The sequence below is a fragment of the Molossus molossus genome, unplaced genomic scaffold, assembly GCF_014108415.1.
Source record: "Molossus molossus isolate mMolMol1 unplaced genomic scaffold, mMolMol1.p scaffold_m16_p_4, whole genome shotgun sequence".
NCBI classification, from domain to species: domain Eukaryota; kingdom Metazoa; phylum Chordata; class Mammalia; order Chiroptera; family Molossidae; genus Molossus; species Molossus molossus.
Genome location: NW_023425377.1, coordinates 61567956 through 61588426, shown reverse-complemented (window position 1 = coordinate 61588426; position 20471 = coordinate 61567956). Strand labels below are relative to the sequence as shown.

At 44.7% G+C, this 20471-nt stretch overlaps 1 protein-coding gene across 3 annotated transcripts in view; it reads right to left on the bottom strand.

Moving 5' to 3' along the window:
* Positions 1-16176: 16176 nt before the first annotated feature.
* The window catches only part of ENTPD4 (ectonucleoside triphosphate diphosphohydrolase 4), a 42040-nt gene continuing 37745 nt past the window's right edge, over positions 16177-20471 (bottom strand). For all 3 annotated transcript variants that reach the window (XM_036239790.1, XM_036239792.1, XM_036239791.1), the window contains one exon: positions 16177-19792. In XM_036239790.1, the coding sequence (XP_036095683.1) occupies positions 19549-19792 (244 nt within the window). In that variant the 3' untranslated portion in view covers positions 16177-19548. The remainder of the gene's footprint in view (positions 19793-20471) is intronic.

Sequence of the window (20471 nt, the reverse complement as noted above, 5' to 3'; positions counted from 1 at the left end):
TTGATGTTCTCTCTCATCGATGTTTCTATCTCTCCCTCTCCCTTCCTCTCTCTCAAAAATCAATAAAGAATAAATAAATAAATGTCACTTCAAGTTCACTAGTTTTTGTTTTACTTTTTTTTTTTTTTTTTGAGCTGTGTTAAGTTTCCAGAAAAATTGAACAGAGAAGACAGAGGATTCCCATATACCTCCCCTCATACAATGAATTTTTCTTATTAACATGTTGCCTTAGTGTGGTACATTGTTACAACTGATGAAAAATCTTGATACATTATTATTAACTTAAGTCTATAGTTCACATTAGGGCTCACTCTTGGTGCTGGACATTCCTTGGGTTTTGACAAATGTATAATGACATGTATCCACCATCACACAGTATCGTGCAGAACAGTTTCACTGCCCTAAACATCCCCTGTGCTTTACCTAGTCATCATTCCCTCCCAACACCTGGAAAACACTGATCCTTTTATTGTCTCCATAGTTTTGCTTTCTTCAGAATGTTATATAGTTGGAATCATGTAACTTTTATAGCTTGGCTTCTTTCACTTAGTAATATGCATTTAAAATTTCTTCATGCCCTGGCCAGGTGGTTCAGTTGGTTGGAGAGTCATCCTGTACACCAAAAGGCTGTGGGTTCAATTCCCGGTCAGGGCACATACCTACATTGTGGTTTTGATTCCTGCTTAGGGCACATATGGGAGGCAACTAATCAATATTTCTTTCTCACATCAATGTCTCTCTCTCTCTCTCTCTCTCTAAAATAAATAAAAATATATCCCCAGGTGAGATTTTTTTTTTTTTAAGTTTCTTCACATCTTTTCATAGCTTGGTAGCTCATTTCTTTTTAGTGCTAAATAATATTCCATTTTCTAGATGTACCACAGTTTAGCCATTCATCCAAGAACATCTTGATTGCTCCTAAGTTTTGGCAATTATGAATAAAGCTTCTATAAATATTAAAGTGCAGGTTTTTATGAACATAAGTTTTCAGCTCATTTGGCTAAATAGCAGATTATGCAACTGCTGAGTTATATAGTAAGAGTATATTTAGTTTAAATGGTATATACATACAATGGAATGTTATGAAGCCTTAAAAAAGGAAGGAAATTCTGAAATATGCTACAATGTGGATGAACTTGAGGATATTATGCTAACAGAAACATCCAGTCACAAAAAGATGAACGCTGTATGATTTCACTCAAATTTATAGAGACAGAAAACAGAATGGTGGTTGCCAGGGGCCGGGGGTGGGGCGGGAACAGGGTGTTATTGTTTAATGGGTCAGAACTTCAGTTTTACAAGATGGAGCTGGAGTTGTGAGATGTCATAGACAGTTATGCAGATGGACGGTGGTGATAGTTGCACATTACAAATGTATACTGTCACTGAACTGTACACTTAAAAATAGTCAAGATGGGCCCTGGCTGGGTTGGCTCAGCAGTTAGAGCGTCGGCCTGTGGACCAGAGAGATCCGGGTTCGATTCCTCTAAGGGAACGTGCCTTGGTTGCGGTTTGTCCCCAGCCCTGGTTGGGGTTGTGTGGGTGGCAGCCCGTGTGTATGTCTCTCTCACATCGATGCTTCTCTCTCTCTATTCCTCCCTCTCTCCCTCTTATTCTATCTGAAGATAAATGCAAAAGAAATGTCCTCTGGTTGAGGATTAAAAAAAAAATTTAAGATGGTAAATTTTGCTGTGTGTATATTTTACCACAGTAAAAAAGATGTATATATATAAAAAAGTTACATTAAGCAGAATTATTGTGGGAAAAAGAGTGTTTAATTTTGTAAGAAACTCCAAACCGCCTCCGAAGTGGCTGCACCACTGCGCCCTCCGCGGGCGCCCAGGGCGGTTCCTGCCGCTGCACAGCCGCCGCCCGGCGGAGTTAGTGTCTCAGGCCGGCCCTTGGAGCATCTTTTCATATGCTTGCTTGCCATCTGCTTGTCTTCTTTGGTGAGATATCTTTTCAGATATTTTCTCTTTTTTATGTTTTTATTGATTTTAGAGAGAGGGGAAGGCAGAGGGAAGTTGTTTATTTTCTCATTGTTGAGTTTGGAGGTGTGTGTTTGTGAGTGTGTGTGTATTTTAGACACAGGGCTTTCTCCCAGTGTGTGGCTTGTCTTCTTATTTTCTGAACAATTTTCGCCAAGCACCTGAAGTATCGTCACACCGTCCCATCACCATGTGCGCGCGCCCCCACGCTGGTACTAGGAATTTAAAAACTTAATGCAGTACCCAAGGGGTTTACATTGTGATTTGGGAGAGAACATAACACAGAAATTAAATAGCAATATAAAGCCATGTAAGATTCAGTTCAAAATGCCTGGCAACATGCAGTGAGTAGAGACCAGAGGGACTGGAGAGTGGGGGAGGGTGAGAAGAGGGCAGGGGCCAGACAGGCAGGAAAGGAGAGGCGATGTTTTCCAGGCTGACGCCAGGTCGGAGGGGCAAGAGCAAGACATCAGCCTCGGAAACCAGCTTTATCCTGGCTCAGGGAGGAGCCTGGGATACCTGGGAACAGGTGGGATACGGCTGGACATGGGATGGACCCTGGAAATTTGGCAAAGGCACAGAACATGTTCAGGACAGATTCTGAAGACAAGCTCTGCCCACATTATAATTTTGCTGCCCTCACTTCCCATTTGCCCCCTCCACCAGGAAAGTCTCCTGCTAAGAGGGAGACTCACCTAGCACAGCCATTAAAGACGGAAAAACAAAACAAAACTGGTCCAAATCTCATTTTCAGACACCTGGCTTCTGCCAGCTCTGACCACCTTGTCTCAAAGATGCAGCCAAAACAGGGAAGGGGTGGAGGGATGTAGACAAAAATGGAAGCTTTTCTGTAATGCAATGCATTGGCATCCGGCTGGGCCCTCGCTCCAGGCCACAGCCCAGCAAAGCCTTGCCGACTCCCAGAAAGCATTTGAGTGGCCTGCCCAGGTCACTCAGGGTTGGCTGAGGACACAGCCTGACTGTTCATTCCAGCCACTGGATTTATGAGTCTTCAGCATGTACAGACCCAGTTCAGCGCGAACCTTGCTCTGCCTGCCAGCCCCCCAGTCCTGGGGAGGAGGCCCAGGACAAACCCACAGGGCAGTTACTTTATTGTAAATATCTGGAGAGGATAAAGGTTCAGAGGAATCATGGTTCAGGAAAAAGTCCCTGAACCTCAATAGGGCTAGTCATCAAAATGGCAGGAGCACAGCTGTGGACCAAATGATGTCCCCCTAATTTCATATGTTGAAGCCCTGTGCCCCAAGTGTGATGGTGTCTGGACATGGCCTTTGGGAAGTAATAAGGGTTAAATGAGGTCATGAGGGTAGGACCCTCAAGATGGATGTGTGGCTTTATAAGAAGAGGAAGAGAGACCAAAGCCCACTGTCTCCTCCCACCACGTGAGGACAGGAAGAAGGCTGCCATCCACAAGCTGGGAAGCAGGTCCCTCAGCAGGAACTGCATCTGCAGGTACCTTGATCTTGGACCTCCAGCCTCCAAAACTGTGAGAAATAAATGTCCTTTGTTTAAGCTGCCCAGTCTGTGGTACTTTGTTTCAGCAGCCTGCATTTCAGACAGTATAGAGACCTGGACCCAGGAGTGGAAAAATACTGGGTGGCCAGGAATCCAAGTTAAGGCCAGGTGGGAAGAACATGGTGAAAACCCTGTTCTGCATGCACAGTTGAACAAGGCTTGGCCACTATACGACCTTCCTGGGGTGATGGTAATGAGTAACACCATCATCTTTCCCCCTCAGCACACGGGCAGAGATAGTTGCCAAGCAACCTACAAATGGAGGGGGTAACGCCAACCTGACATAGAGAATTCCACTCCCTGAACCCTTCACAAGCCCACCTTGTTGCACAAGCTTGCCCTGACCCCAGCTTATAAAAGCAGCCAAGCAGAGCCAGCCTTGAGCCAGCTCAGAGGACCTTCCTTTACTCTGTGCTGCCTCCTCCATGCTCAAGCATAAGCTTAATAAAATCTGTCTGGAAATTTCTCTGGAGTTTCCTCTTGATTTCTGTCTTGGGGAACTCAAGAGCCTCAGTACCACTAACAAGTCAATTAAGACAAATATACAAGTGGTGCTTCCTTTCCAGGCCTCCCAGCCACAGCTGGTTGTCGGCCACATTGAGATCCTGGGGTTCTCCTCTGTCCCCTCCCTCCATAATCACACTCCCCTCCTCACACACAGAGCTCACTCACTGAGTCCCTGCTGCCTTCCCACCAAAGGGATCTGCCTCACAAATTAAGGCGCCCTAAGAGATGTGTGAACAATGTCATGTCTCCCCAACATCCCTCTGTCAGCCACTGCCCTGACTTTCCTGCAGTCAATCACCCTTCTTGACTCCTAATGATCTAGACCAGCAGTGCATCTCAAAGCATGCTGGGGGCGGGGTATGGTTAGGGAGGGTTACCAAGACCCTTCCAGGGGGCCCACAAGGTCAAGCTATTTTCTTAATAAAACTAAGATCTTATTTTCCTTCTATGCTCATTCTCTGGAGTTGACAATGTGCCAGGTGCAACCAGAGCCACTTCCTCCAGACGGGTGGACCCGAGTGGAGAGCTCCAGGATGCCCAGCAACTTGGGTTCCAGTCCCAGGTTTTCTCCTCAGGAAAAAGGGGTTGAATTAGATAACAAAGTCCCCTCCCAGTTATAAAAGTAGCATTGTTCTATTTGCTCTGAATCTTGACGTTCTTTCTTGTACATTGGACAGTAATTATTTCTTCCTCACCTACTTCACAGAGTTGTTGAGAAGGTAAAAGAAATTAAATGTATATGTGCTCTAAAGAGGGGAAGTTGCACCTAGTGGCTCAGTGGTTGAGCATCGACCCACACACCAAGAGGTCACCCATTCAGTTCCCGGTCAGGGCACATGCCCAGGTTGTTGGCCCGATTCCTAGTGGGGGGCATGCAGGAGGCAGCCAATCAATGTTTTCTCTCATAGATGTTTCTATCTCTCTCTCCCTCTCCCTTCCTTCCTCTCCCTCTAAAATCAATAAAGAAAAAAATTTGTTTTAAAAGAGGGGAAGTTACTCCATCGCTTTTAGGTGTGATTATGAAGATAGGAGCAACCCAAGTGAGATTACTGTAGTCAGAAGCCCATCTCCCACGACCAGCCTCCTGTGCTGCTAGGAGACCATACCAGGGATGCTCAAGCCAATGCAGTATCAGTCTTGGAACATGGCCCCTCTCTCCACCGGGCTTCTACCTAGAGAATTGGAAAACTTTTCTCGTAAAGGATCACAGGAGTTCCTGAGCTGAAGAAAATTAATTAATTAATTAATAAACATTTTTAAAAAGCAGCTCCCTGTGGCTCAACATAAATAATTTCTAAATATTAATCTCATTCTCCTGGTTTTTCCTTATTAGGCAGATATCTATCTATCTCAAAAATTTTCTAGTTATGAGATGTAACCTATATACATGCACTAAACTGCATAAAATATCAACATGAGCATAATGAACTAATATAAAGCAAACACCCATATAACTACCATCCAGCTCAAGAACTAGACTATTATGTCTGGCTGGTATGGCTCAGTGGTTGACCGTCGACCCATGTACCAAGAGGGCACTGGTTCGATTACCGGTCAGGACACATGCCCAGGTTGTGGGTCCGATCCCCAGTCAGGGGCATGCAGGAGGTGGCCAATAGATGTTCTCACTCATTGATGTTTCTATCTCTTTCTCCTTCTCACTTTCTCTCTCTAAAAATTAATAAAGGAAAAAAAATAAAAAATAAATAAAAAAAGAAGAACTAGACTATTACTACCATCCCAGAAGCATCCCCACAAACCACAAACTCTTTCTCAAAACTGTTTTCCTGTCCTGGGCGCAAACACTATTTTTTTATGGTAATGACTTCTTTCCTTTCTTTTTATCCTCACCCGAGGATATTTTTCCATTTTTTGTTCAGATAGAGTGGGAGGGAGAGAGAGGAAGGGATAGAGAGAGAGAAACATCGACATGAAGGGACACATCGAGTGGCTGCCACCCGCACGACCAACCAGGGCCGGGGACAAACTGCAACCAAAGTACGTGCCCTTAGCGGGAACCGAACCCGGGTCTCTCTGGACCGCAGGCCGATGCTCTAACCGCTGAGCCAAACCGGCCAGGGCGGTAATGACTTCTTAAAGTCCGGAGAGCTGCAGGGCTGCAGGAGTAATTGGGTCCAGGCTCCTGGGTCTAACTACTTGTAGATGCTGCCACTTCCCAGCATGTGTCTCCTGCCCGCTCCCATACTCTCCAAACTCCTGTGTCCACTCCATGCATAACCTCACCACTGGGTAGCTAAGCGACAACTGTGTTTTGTCCCAAACTGCGCTCCTGATCCTCTGCCCCACATCTGCCCACGTCAGAAAGGGTAAGGCCATCTTTCCTGCCGTTTAACTCTTGATTCACTCCAAAACCAGTGGCCCTGCTTTTTCTGGATCTCCAGAGTCAGACCCCTCCTCCCCTCTCCTACTGGCTTCTCCTTGATACTTCTACCTTTGCCCCAACAATCCTTTTTTTATTCATCCTCACCCGAGGACATTTTTCCACTTTTTGTTCAGATAGAGTGGGAGGGAGAAAGAGAGGAAGAGAGAGAGAGAAAGAGGGAAACACCGACGTGAAAGGGACACATCGAGTGGCTGCCTCCTGCACAACCCAACCAGAGCTGGGGACAAACTGCAACCGAGGTAGGTGGTCTTAGCGGGAACTGAACCTGGGTCTCTCTGGACCGCAGGCCGACACCTTAACTGCTGAGCCAAACTGGCCAGGGCCCAACAATCCATTTTCAAGCTTACAGGCCAAATAATATTTTGAAAATATCAGTCATGCCCTGGCCGGGTGACTCAGTCCGTTGGAGCATTGTCCCATGCACCAAAAGTCTGTGTGTTTGATTCCTGGTCAGGGCACATATGGGAGGCAGCTGATTGATGGTTCTCTTTCTCTTTCTCTCCCTTCTTCTCTCTCTAAAGTCAATGGAAACATATCTCTGGTGAGGATTTAGAAAGAAGAAGAAAACATCAGTCATGTTCTGTCACTCCTCTGATCACCACCTTGTGATGGCTTCCCACCACCTTGGGAGTGAAAGTAAGTTCTTTTTTTTTTTATCCTCGCCTGAGAACATTTTTCTATTTTTTGTTCAGGTAGAGTGGGAGGGTGAGAGAGGAACAGAGAGAGAGAGAGAGAGAGAGAGAGAGAGAGAGAGAGAGAAACATCGATGTGAAAGGGACACATCGAGTGGCTGCCACCCACACGACCGACCAGGGCCAGGGACAAACTGCAACCAAGGTACACGCCCTTAGCGGGAACCGAACCCAGGTCTCTCTGGACCACAGGCCGACGCTCTACCCGCTGAGCCAAACCGGCCAGGGTGAAAGTAAGTTCTTACAATAGCCCACAGACTCCTACATTCTCTGCCCCCAGACCCATATTTCTCTGATCTCCTCTCTTTGGTTTCTCTGTTCAGTTTCACTGTGCAATCTACTGTTCTTCACATGCCCCAGGCCTCTTCCTGCCTCAGGGCCTTTGCACAGGTGCCCTCTGCTGGAACTCTTCTCCCAGGGCTTTCTCCCTCACCTCCTTCAAGACTTTGCTCCAATGCCACCTTTAATAGTCAGAGAGCTCCCTCTGTTCCTTTTTTGTAAGGAGATTTTTATTATTACGGGTATGTTGAATTTTATCACATACATTTTCTGTGTCTAGTGACGTGATTGTATGGTTTTTCTCCTTTAATATTGAGGTGTTAAATTATATAAATACATGTTTTGGTTTTTCTTTTCCTGCTGCCCTTTTCTAGTATTACGTGCTCAATAAATGATCACCTGATGTTGTGGGTTGAATGGTGTCCCCCAAAATTTATGAAGTCCTAACCCCCAGTACTTGTCGATCTGACTTCGCCTAGAAATAAAGTCTTTGCAGATGTAGTTGACCTAAAGTGAAATTTTACTGAAGTAGGATCGGCCCTAAATCCAACAACTGGTGTCCTTTGAAGGAGAGATTTGAAGACACAAAGGAGACACAGAGAAGGTGGAGCAGAGATGGGAGTGATGCTGTCACAGGATGCCACGGATGCCACGGGTGCCACGGGTGCCGGCCACAGCCAGAAGCTGGACGAGGCAAGACAGGATAAGAAAGGTTCTTCTCCAGAGCCGTGGGAAGGAACATGGCCCTGTCAACACCTTGATTTTGGAGTTCTAGCCCCCAGAACTGGGAGAGAATAAATTTCTGTTGTTTTAAGCCCCCCAGTTTGTGGTAATTTGTTACAGTAGCACAGAAATGAATATACAGGCCATTCCACTTTGTTGATTTTAAGTCATTTTTCTCTAGCTGGCCACTCACACCTCACCACCACGGGCTAGGAACACTGTGTGGCAGTGAGGGACAAATGAGTGTCAGGCCAAACCTCAGCTCCTCCGTTCTTAGACCACCTTTGCTCTGGTGAGCAGGCAGGGAAGCTCCTGGAGGGCGGCCTGGGGGCCAGCTGGTCACGGATCACAGTATTTGGCTCTCGGCTGAGCAATGAGTGAAGAAAACAAGGTGGAGTCAGCAGAACTAAGCTGACTTAAAGTGGAGCCTGTACAGTGATGCTGATAAAACATGTTCGGCTCAAACGGGCTGAAGCATGAGGAATAGATTTTATTTTACTTTAGCCTGAGGGTTTGAACTTCTGAACCTTTCAGTTGTGCATCAGTGCCTGGAGACACATACAAGCCCTATAGATGACCCTCTGAAGAACTTAGGAGAGAATGTGCACGTGTCCATTATCCAGACCACCGGTCGTCTAATGGATGACCATCTCGGACCAATCCAGAGACTAAGAATGCGAGACTGATTCTTCTCAAGAATGTACTTTAAAAAAGAAAAAGATAAATATAAAAAATATACATGTTTTTAATGTACTTTCAGAGAGAGGAGGGGAGAGAGAGATAGAAACATCGATGTGAGAAACACTGCTGCCTCCTGCACGTCCCCTACTGGGGATCGAGCCTAAAACCCCGAGCATGTGCCCTGACCAGGAATCGAACCAGGAGCTCTCAGTCCATGGGATGATGCTCAATCCCCTGAGCCACACTGACCAGGCAAGATTGTACTTTTTACTATGAGAACTCATAGCTTTTTTTTCTTCTTCATAACACTCTTCATATTGCCTAGTTTTGTTTCTGATTTGCAAACCCTAAGGCCATTGAAAATATCTTTGCCATTTATTTCTAGCCAAAGCCTCCTGTCTTTGTGCTCTGTGGACACCACTAACAGTTGTAGCGATGACTATTTTCAGTTCAGATTCAGAGAGAGAGAGTGAGCTAGCCCCTACACAGCCACTGGGTGGCGACATCCCTCTCTCTGTAGCTGACAGCAGGCTGACTCCTCCTGATTCCGGGGTGGGGATGCCCCAAACCTACCACTCAGGTTCTTGGTCAGGCTTTGAGGGGAAACTATCCAGACAGAATAACTGAGCTGCACCTGGGGCCTCATATCCAAAAATAAAAACAAAAAAATAAATGACGGATCTGACACTTGATTGGTGACTGATCAGATAGAGGGAGAGGGTGATAAGAAAGAAATCATATAGAATGAATTCCAGGATTCTGGTCTGAGTTACCAGGTGGTCCATGGGGAGAAAAGGTATGCTGCAGAAAGGGTTCCTATTTGGACCTGAGTTTTAGGATCCTATGGGACACCTAAGTAGCATCTAGTGGGAAACGGAAATAAGGGTCTGGAATTCTTAAGAGAGTTTGGAAGGAAATGAAAGTCAGGGGACAGCATCTTAGAGGCAGGGGGTCCTTACTTAACATTAGGCCCAGCATAACATAGTGGTCTAGTGTCGGGGTTGGCAAACTACTGCCCGTGGGTGGAGTTGGCTCACCAGCTGCTTTTCGTAAAGAAACAAAAAGTTTTATTAGAACAAAGCCACATCTGCCCTGGCCGGTTTGGCTCAGCGGTTAGGGTCGGCCTGTGGTCCTGAGAGACCCGGGTTCGGTTCCCGCTAAGGGCATGTACCTCGGTTGCAGTTTGTCCCCGGCCCTGGTTGGGTCGTGCGGGTGGCAACCACTCGACGTGTCCCTTTCACGTCGATGTTTTTCTCTCTCTCTCTCTCCCTCCCACACTCTATCTGAACAAAAAATAGAAAAAATGTCCTCGGGTGAGGATAAAAAAAAAAGAACAAAGCCACATCTATTCATTTGCAGCTATTACCTATGACTCCCTTCACACTATAAAAGCTGAGCGAAGTACGTTTCAGACAAAAGTCGTATGGTCTGCAAAGCTGAAATATTTACTCTCTGGCCCTCTGGAGAACGTTGCCGACTTTTGGTCTAGACAGCGCTTCTCAGCGTTCCGTGCGCACTGTGAGCGAGCTGGAGACCTTGTAGAACGAGGACTCTGGTTCAGGTCTGACACTGGCTCTGGGGGTCAGCCTGTCCATTGGGCCTTGTTGACACTGACGCTGCTGGTCCAAGGCTCATGCTGTCCAATAGACATATAAGGTGAGTGCACAGATCATTTAAAAGTTTCTAGTGTTCACATTAAAAACTAAAAAAGAACAGGTGACAGTATTGTAATAACATTTTATTAGCCAAAATGTTATCACCTTATATAACCAATATAAACAAACTGAGATACTTGATTTACTTTTTTTGAAATCTGGTGTATAGTTTGCCCTCACAGCCCATCCCAGTTGGGCCAGGGCTCGCCATGCTGAACAAGCAGCTCTGGAACACAGGTGAGCCAGGCGCCGGCCCCACCGGGTACTAGCCGTGCAGCAGCAGGCACGTTGTGTGTGCTTCTCCACCTATAAAATGAGAATAATGAGTGCACTATCTCATGAAACTGTCTTCAGGATTACATGAGTTAATGAAGTGCAAGGCCATTATTACACAATGTTGATTCTGCTTGAGAAGCACTTTCTTTCCTGCCAGTAAGGAGGCCCTGCTTCCTGCCACCATGGCCCAGGGTAGAGTTAAACTTAGTCTTCAGTTCTCATCCCATTGTTACCCCGTCCTTCAAGGAACTGTTTTTTTCCTTACATTTCACAAATACTTATTGAGCCTTTACTGTGTACCAGACCCTGTGCCAGACACTGGGGATATATTCTCGTAGAGAGATTTATAAGAAACATAATGAATATAGATGTAGGTACCATGAAGAAAAAAACTAAAGCAGGATAAGCTGGATGGAAAATGCTGGAGAGCGGTAGAAGTTTAAGTAGGTGTTCTCAGTTTTAAGTAGGTGGCCAGTTGGGCCTCCATGGGAAAGCAAGTGACTGAAGTCCCTGAGGGCAGCAGGGCTGGAGCAGAGTAAGTTGGGAAAGAAATTAGATGTGGTCACAGAGGTGTGAAGGCATAGTTTGTATGTCTCATGGGTCATCATAAAATCTTTGGTTCTTCCTTTGAGTCAAATAGAGCCAACTGGATTGTTTTTTTGCCAAAGAAGTGTGTTGATCTGAATTAGGTTTTCCATAGCTGCCATACTGGCTGGGGATGGGGCAACCAGCCATCCCCACTGGCTGAGAATGGAGGGCTTTGCTGGAATGTGGTAGTTTTAGTACCAAAACTAGGAAAGACTCAGGCAAATGGGTATGGTTGGTCAGCTTAAAACCATACCAGTTTTATCTTTTGTCCTCCTTTCAAAACCAACCTGTGTTCCCCATAACAACCATTTCAATGTTTGATAGTTGAAATATGCAGATCATCATGACATACAGTGCTGTGTGCCTTACACTTGCATGAATGACATCATGTGATAGATCCCATTTTTTTAAGTATTCAACACTATTTGTAAGATCCATCCATTCTGCTGCACTTATGGCAAGTTCATCGTCTCTGAAGGCTGAGCAGCATTCAATGGTTTGCATCTGCTACCTTCTCACTTATTCAGGAGCTCGCTTGCCTCCGACAACATAGTAACTCAAATAGCACTGTGGGGGCATCCTCCTGTAGTCCTCCTACAGACCCAGGTGGGAATTTCTTGGGAGACACTGGCTCTTGGACATGGGCACAGCTAACTTGAAAGTGCTGCCAGTGCACTGTAATGTAATTTCCAGAGTGCCTGTAATGGTTTGCACCTGCAGCAATACGTGGGTGCTGGTGCTGTCACTGTCCACACTTCAAGTCTGGCAATTCTGAGGGCTGTAGGGTATTGGCTTTAACTTAATTTGCATTTCTCTGGCTTTCTCAGTTAATCTCTCTCTCTCTCTCTTTTTTTTTCTTTATCCTCACCCGAGGATATTTTTCCATTTTTTGTTCAGATAGAGTGGGAGGGAGAGAGAGGAAGAGAGAGAGAGAGAAACATCGACGTGAAAGGGACACATCGAGTGGCTGCCACCCACACAACCAACCAGGGCCGGGGACAAACTGCAACCGAGGTACGTGCCCTTAGCAGGAACCGAACCCTGGTCTCTCAGGACCGCAGGCCGACACTCTGACCGTTGAGCCAAACCAGAAAGGGCCTCGCTCTCTTTTTTAAAATGTACAACAGAGGCTGTACATTTATTTATTACTGCCCATATCCATTAAAGTAACTCTATGAGCCTAATTCTCACTTTATTTTTTTTCTTCTATATCTTCTTGTCAACCATTAGGACTTGCCCTCCTGGAATCACCTATTTATCCCTGTAGCCCATTTTTCTTTTGACTTCCTTTTTTTTGTTGATTTGCACGAAATCTTGTATAATATATATTAATCCCTTTTCAATTTTAGTCACTGTAAATGCCCGCTTGGTCTGCTATCTGTTAGCTTTGACTGTGATGGCTTTCAAACTTCTGAAGTAGCTAAATCTGTGTTTTGCCTCCTTATATTTGGTGCTTTTGGGGGAAGGTTCCAAAAGTGACTAACTTTTAAGGACAAGTTAGGGTGAATAATATGTTTAACCTATGCTTAGAATAAGATCAATATACTGAAATTATTTTCTCTAAGCTCGGCTTCAGAAAATACCCATCTTACTTTGCCTCTGCTCATCACCACCTAATTCTGGGGTTTCTTTTTCCTTTAAGACTGAATGGGTTAAGGAAGAAAAACACTTGAAGTAAATTTGGTTCTCCTACTTTTTCTAAATATAGCTTTACAATGCAACACTTTACCCTGGCCGGTGTGGCTCAGGTGGTTGGAGCACTGTCCTGTGCACTGGAAGGTTGTAGGTTTGAGTCCTGGTCAGAGCGCATACAAGAATTGATGTCTCTCTCTCTCACATTGATATTTTTATTTTCTCTCTTCCTTCCTCTCTTTCTAAAAAAAAAAAATCATTAAAATGCAACATCCCCCTTAATAAACTTTATGGTGGGAAGGAAGAGTGGACGATGACTGAGAGGCCAGGGATTTCATTTCACCCTTTATATCACATTGTATGTGGTTCGAAAACTGTACAACAAGATTGAGAATAAAGTATTTGTAAGCTATTTGTTCTACAAACTCTAGAAACCTAAAGAGGTGATTTGACAAAAAGTCACTACAGACTACATGAAGCACTGTGCTACACAATGATTCTTTATTGGACCAGTCATACATACAGAGATACAGAAAGTTAACAGGTCATGATCCTTGTTCAAGAAGGTTCAGGGATGGTACAAACACACTGATGGACCACAGGGCCAGAGAAGATGGAAGAAAATTAAAAAATGTAATTTGAACATTATGGAAAACAGCCAGGAAGTTCCAGAAAATTCTCTTGTGCTGTCATGACCAAAATAAAGGCCGTCACAAGGCTGAGTGAAGCCCATTAAACACGAGGCGCCTGCCTGTTGAGGGTAACCTAGGTGATACAGCTCAGGCCAAGGGAGAGGTGCTGAGCTCGGTTCCTGGAGCTCAGCTGTGTCGGCAGAGGCAAGAGGATGACTCAGTTTTCAAAAAATGCCCACTTCAAACTGATTATCATGGAGACAAGAAAGGGTGAAAGGTGGTGTTGACCCCCAGTTAGAAACCTATGAGAAGAGCAAGAAAAGCCAGCCTGGATATTTTCTAGAATTAATACAATGAAAGAGTAAGTCCCACACTGGGAATTAGGAAGGCATCCTTGTCGTCTGATGGCCTGGTCACAAACTAACTTTCCCCACTCCAGAGGAGGAAAACACAAAATGTGCTTTCCCCTCCCTTTAGTGCAGTTTATGTAATTAAACCAGAAGCCTGTTCTTTGCGCCCATCACCATTATGTTCTGCAGGAGCTTTCAGTGTTTTCCTCCAAGCAGAAATCCTTCCTAGGCCCTAGTTTTCCTGTTTGGGCTTCTCTAGGCCTCTTACATACACAGGCTGTTGACAGAAACCTTGAAGTGGCCATGAAGTCTGGAGCCCAGATGCAATTCACCTGTCAAACAGGATCAAAGCTGCAGGGCACAGCTGGAAGGCCAGCGCCGCCCTCGTCCCCCTGTGGAGGTCTTAGTCACCCTTAATGGATATATTGATAGAAAGAGGCACCACACACCAGGGAGGAGGAACTAACCTTGTTAAAAAACAAATGAAAATGCCTTAACAGATAGCTTCTTTTGGGAAGAGCAGGCGGGAGCACAGGCCGAGGCAGTCAGGCTCCGACAAGCCCACAAGCCAAGGCGGGGCGGACACAGCAAGGTATTGCGTTTCATCCTGACCCAGAAGCTCCAGACAAACTGCCGAATCTGCCAACTTGGGCTTTGGGATTAAAGGTCGCTCCTGCCTTTTTAGGACCTTTCCATAAGAAGACAGTCTGACTGTGAGAGAGATGACATTCACTTCTCTGCTCCCAGACCAGTGTGAGGGCCACAAAGCCTTTTGTGCAACCATTAGCATTTCAGGATCTAAAAACAAGGCTCCATGTGCCTTCCAGGTTCATGGGACAGATGGAAACCAGTGAAAAACGAAAACCCAGAAACCACTGTCTTTCAGATCTTAATGCAGATAACCACTGGAAACAAGCACTTACTTCTCCTCAATCAAGTGGAGTAAAATTTAGGTATCTTCAGATGCCTTAGATATGTTTTTCCCTCCAGCCCAAAGACCTGTATTTATTGCACTGCCTCAGAATTACTGAAGTTCTCTGAACATCCTCCTCCTAGACTTCCTGCTGTCAACGGCCAAGCACTGTACTTCTGTGCTCAGTCCACTCTCTGCACCCCCATCTCGTCTGCCCACCGCTCACCTCTTAGGCTTTTTTATTGTTCTTAATAGCTGGTCTCCTTCCCTCCCCATCAGTCTCTATCATCTATTTTCAGCCCCACCTCCGTCTGCCAGGAAAACCTCTATTTATATATTTGCAAACCGAACAAAGCTCTAGTTTCTAAGAGTTATTAGTAATATTAATAAGATTCATATTTGTCTGGGAATAAGCCTACGGCTTTAAGCTTTGATTGAAATGCAAAATGGTGTAATATAAAGTCAGCATTTGTTTTTACTATAAAATACGTTAGTTCATTTAATTTCTTCTTGTCTTTACATATAATTAACAGGTACTTTAAAATGCCTTAGAGAGAGCTGTCTTGGTGTGGCCTTTATTGTGGGGAATGCTCAGTGTCACACCCTTCGGTACTTTCTCCGCGTGGTGTCCGGCTCCAGAACCAGGACGCACAGCCCTCCCTGCACAGCCCGCACGGGTGCTGCACCCTGCACACGGACACAGCAAATGCACAGATCACAGTCAGATTCAAACAGTTTATTTCACTGAATTCAGAATCAAGTTCAACAATGCATTTTAACAGGTAACAAGATTCAAACATCAGAGGAAAATCTAGTTAAATCACAAAAAAGCAAGCTTGCACATGGACCACTGATGAACTTTCATTTTGAGTCTCAACACCGGGTGAGAATGACCAAAAATGGAAAGTGACATGACATCACAATAACCCCCCAAAGGTAATTATTCTTACCTCGAAGAATAAAATACATTTATGCTCCCTTAGTTTTTGTAATTCCTAACTGGAAAACATAACCTTATAACAACAAAAAATTCTCCTTGGTTGGTCACATCATTTATTATTGAAAGGGAAAATCAGTCTTGGTGGTTTTGCTCAGTGGTTAGAGCGTCGGCTGGAAGACCAAAGAGTCTCGGGTTCAATTCCATTCAAGGGCACATACCTCTGTTGTGGTTCGGTTCCCGGCCCTGCTCGGGGGACCTGTGAGAGGCAACCAATTGATGTGTCCCTCTCACATCAATTTTCCTTCTCTCTATCTCCCTCCCTTCCTCCCACTCTACCTGAAGATAAATGAAAAAAGTATCCTTGGGTGAGAATTAAAACAAAAGAAAAAGGGGGGGGGGGAATCAGTATCATAAACAAAGAAAACACCAAAATAGAAATAAATAACCAAATAATTTACTTGAAGGTAGTTTCGCTGCAATGCATATTACCATGCAAAATCCTAAAGCTGATTTTTTTTTTAAAGCTTGGAAAACACATTTGCCTTTTTGAGTTTCTTGCTAAGTGAGATGCATGCTTCTTACAAGGAAACTATTCTATGTTAGGACTGAGTCTAAAATTTAAATATCTGGTAACCTTGATTTTGCCAACATGAGAGCACAGGTATAGGCAATGGGAGTGAACAAGTGATCCCGCCCTCCAGGGTGGCCAGGCTGAGCCACAAGCAGCCCCTTGGGCTTGCCCCCAGGTTGGAGAGTGCTGCCTACAGCCAGGAGTATAGGGGGAAGATGTGCAAAAACCACTGGTACAAAACACTGTTTGTAGCTTTACTGTGATTTCCTCACATGGACTGTCAAGGCCTGAGCGTCTGAACAGGAGCAGCAGGGTGATGTGGAGCAAAGGGCTGCTGCTGGGACTGAACACAGACCGGTTTCCCTTCACAAGGCCTTTAGCAAGTACCCACCAGTCTGATTTCCTTTGCTTTCTATTACAAATATTCAGAGTTTACAGCCTTCTCCTCCTGAATGAAGCTCCTCTCCTGGCTTCCTCTCACCTCAGCCCACCCTGCACCACCAAGAAAGCACCTGGCTGTCTTCTCTCCCGTGGCATAAGGTGGTAAAAAACGACGTGAGCTCTTCTCATGGCTGCAGAAGGTTCCACACAAGACAGTGAGCCCTCCTGAACAGGACTTTTTAAACCGGAGGGCAGGGAGGAGGAGAGAGGCATTTTTCTTGGTTTATCAGAAAAATGATCTTGAAAATAATCTATAGGAAAAGTTAAGAAGTGAAATTCTGGTGCATAAACAAGTATTTTAAAATGGAAATTGCCATGCCTCGGCCCCTCGGAGGAAACCCCTCCCTGAACCAGGTGCGCTGCCGTCCTCTCAGCAGCGTCTTCTGTAAGGACAGCCAGCAAGCGCCCCAGGCTCTCCAGGTCAGTCTCTGCCACACATTCCTCACTCTTCTGTCTCTAATTCTCCCTTAAAAATTGAAACACATTCTGAGCTCACAGGTCTCCCAGATTTTCCCTGTAGGCAACAATCTGTCAGTCTCTGCTCCAGGGAGCTCTTTGGCAGGGAACATGGGCACTGAACTGTGCAGAGTCTAAGGCTGTTTGGACCCTGGAACCTGAATTTGGGGATTTCTTTCAGAGAGTGAGGTGGGTCCTTGCAGAGGGATCCTGAGACCAGGTGTAAAGCAGAGCTCCTGGGTTCGTCTCTACACTGCTCCCCAAACAGTACAGAGCTGGACCAAACTGGCATTCTTTACTCAAAAAGTAGCTATTTATGGTAGAAAGTCATAATTTTGGCCTATTTAAATCTGTGCCTGTGCTGGCTCACCCTTGCCTTGATTGTAAAAGCAAAATCTAGGCAGTTAAAATTCTTCATTCTACAGTTTAGGGCCTTATTGTTCCAAATGGTTGGTGGGAGAAAGATGAAGTGTAAACTCACTTCCTCTTCAGTACTAATGCCACCCACCATCCAAGAACTCCCGGAGAAGCACGCCAGCTCCTTCTGCTTCCAGGGAATCTCTGACACAGCTCATGTGTGGCCAGGGACCAAGGATTTCCTGTTTGGAGACCAGCCTTTCAGAAGCTGGCTCTTTCACGGGGACACTTATCTCCACCCTCTGAAATAAGACTCTTTCCACCTGGGCTGCTGTACCACCACACAGCTCCTCCAACCTTCTGAATATCTCAGAGGCAAATACTCTACCGATAATTTTTTTCCTTGTTAGAATATTCACTTTGAGAATACGAGAATTTGCATTTCTTTCATAAATTAGTAATCTCTTAAACCATCACTATCATGGTTTTAAGTAATTAATAAACAAGATAAAAATCCTACTCAGAATCTAAATTCTTTCTCTATTCAATGATATTTTTAAAAAGCAGCTGATGGTTCTCAAAATATATATCTGCTATCAACTAGACAAATTTAACTCTTCTGGAGTTAAGCAGTGTGTGCGCGCGCGCACACACACACACACACACACACATAGAACTTCAACTAAAAAAAACTAAGAATTCCCAATAGTTCCAAACTAAACAAATAGGTGAAAAACAACTGAGCTCACATATGCCAATCAATGGTCTTTTTCAGGTTTTTGTTTATAATGTCAAACTTGTTTTCTTCAAAACATGGGTTTGTTTTTTGTATTCCACTCTGAGCCTTCTCTTACTGTGGATGTACAGCGGCACTGCCATCATAGCCTCAGCCCCAACAGTAATAGAGAGAACTTACCAAGCTAAGTATGGGGTCTTCAGAATAGAACTGCTGAAATAATTTTTAATTAAGGGAGGAATACCAACTAAAGTTGGAAGAAACTGGAGCACAATCAAACAAGCAAAGATGCACTATAAGAAATACTGACATGCCTGTGAGCTGGCACCAGCTCTAGTTCTAATTACACTGAAACCAATGAAACTTCACACATTTTCTAAGTGTTCGAAGGCCACTGAAGGATGGGGTGAAGAAAGTAACTACCTGCGGTCAGGAAAAGATAATGGTAATGGGGATTTTTCTAAATAAAATAAAATGAAACAGTAAATTCTGAAGTGTTTCTAAAAGAAAGAACACAATATTCCTCATTCTCTTTCCTTAGCATTTTTCACACAGACATGGACACACAGCACTCTAATCATTATTTCACATTTTTCAGGTCTCTTCACTATCCATTTTAAAAATAGTTACCTCCTGGTAACTAGTTTTCTCTACTTCAGATATATTATCTTTCTCTATTTTGGATATAAAAGGTTTTGATTTTTTTAAACCTGAAAAGAAAACATACAGTAACAGACCTAAACAAGAAATAAAAACTAAACTTTAGGTCAGAGCTTTGAAGACAGAGGGAAAGCATTTTAATTTCAGTCAGTAGGATTTTTTGGTTCTGTACAAGTATCACCCCTTCAGTCCTATCTCCACTGACAGAAAACACCATGGCCATTTCCCTAAAATATCAAAGTGCATCTGTTTAAAATTAAACATACCTTAAAGAAAAAACTAACATCTTTGTAATTTTTGGCAGCTGTCCTATGTGGCCAAAATGAAGTGATTTTCCCTTTCCCCACTCCTCAATTAAAGCTGTGTACAAAACGGCTCAACGCAATTCTTCCAGGACAGCAGAGTTTATAAACAATGGATTTTCTTCGTTTCAAGGAACAAAATGGGAGAGGAAAAGTAAAACCAAACAAAGATAAAGAGAAGAAACCCTGAGGCAAAAATGGCTTTTCCTTTAGAAAGTCTTCCTGGGCTCTAACTCCCTGCGCGGTCATAGGTGCCCACGATCTTCTGGGCCGGAAGGCCCTCCTCCAGCCAGAGGGCAGCGGCAGATCCACTGCGGAGCATGCGCCGGTGAATGCGCTGGAGCCGCAGCAGGTAGAGGAGGATGGACAGCAGGACCACCAGGAAGCAGCCGGAGAACAGGTAGTGATTGTAGACGAAGGAGAAGCCCCGCCAGTGAGCGTGACTGGCCCGGAAGGCCTCCTGCTGGATATCTCTGCCCACATGGAAACAAAACCAAACCAACCAGATGAAAAGTCACAGAGGACCAATCAGGTAAGAACTGTGACAGAGCAGTGGACTGGATATGGGTTGGAGGGACAAGGGTCACGCTCTGCATACAATAACTAACCTTGAGACTCAGTTTTCTTACCTCTAAAATATAAGATAATATGGCCTAACAGAGCGCACTTGTAAGTATTAACGAGACAACATGTGAAAGTGTCTTCATAAGTCTGCAGCAGTTACCATCATCACAATTAGGTTAAAACAAAAATCAGAGAAATTTAGAACTGCTGGTTTCGTTAATACACGAAAGACAATGTAGAATTAAACCATGTTTCTGATCAGTAATATCCACTAATAATTTTTGCAGTTAACCCAACTACATGTATTGCTTGCAGATGCTCAAGTGAATGAAGGGGGAAAAAACTGAAAAGGCTGAGACCTCATTTTTCAGTGAACCAAGGTTCTTCTGGGGGGGTCAACTGACAGCCGGGTCTGTGAACCTGAAGGGGGAAAAATGCCATCTTTCTTTTACCAATCTCCAACCGTAACGTAGTATTTCCACTGAACATGAATGTAGCCAACAAACTACTGTGGTATCAGCAGGACTTGTGATTTTGTTCCTAGTGAAACTCTCAGATCTTTACATCACACTGTGGTGCTTTGTGGAT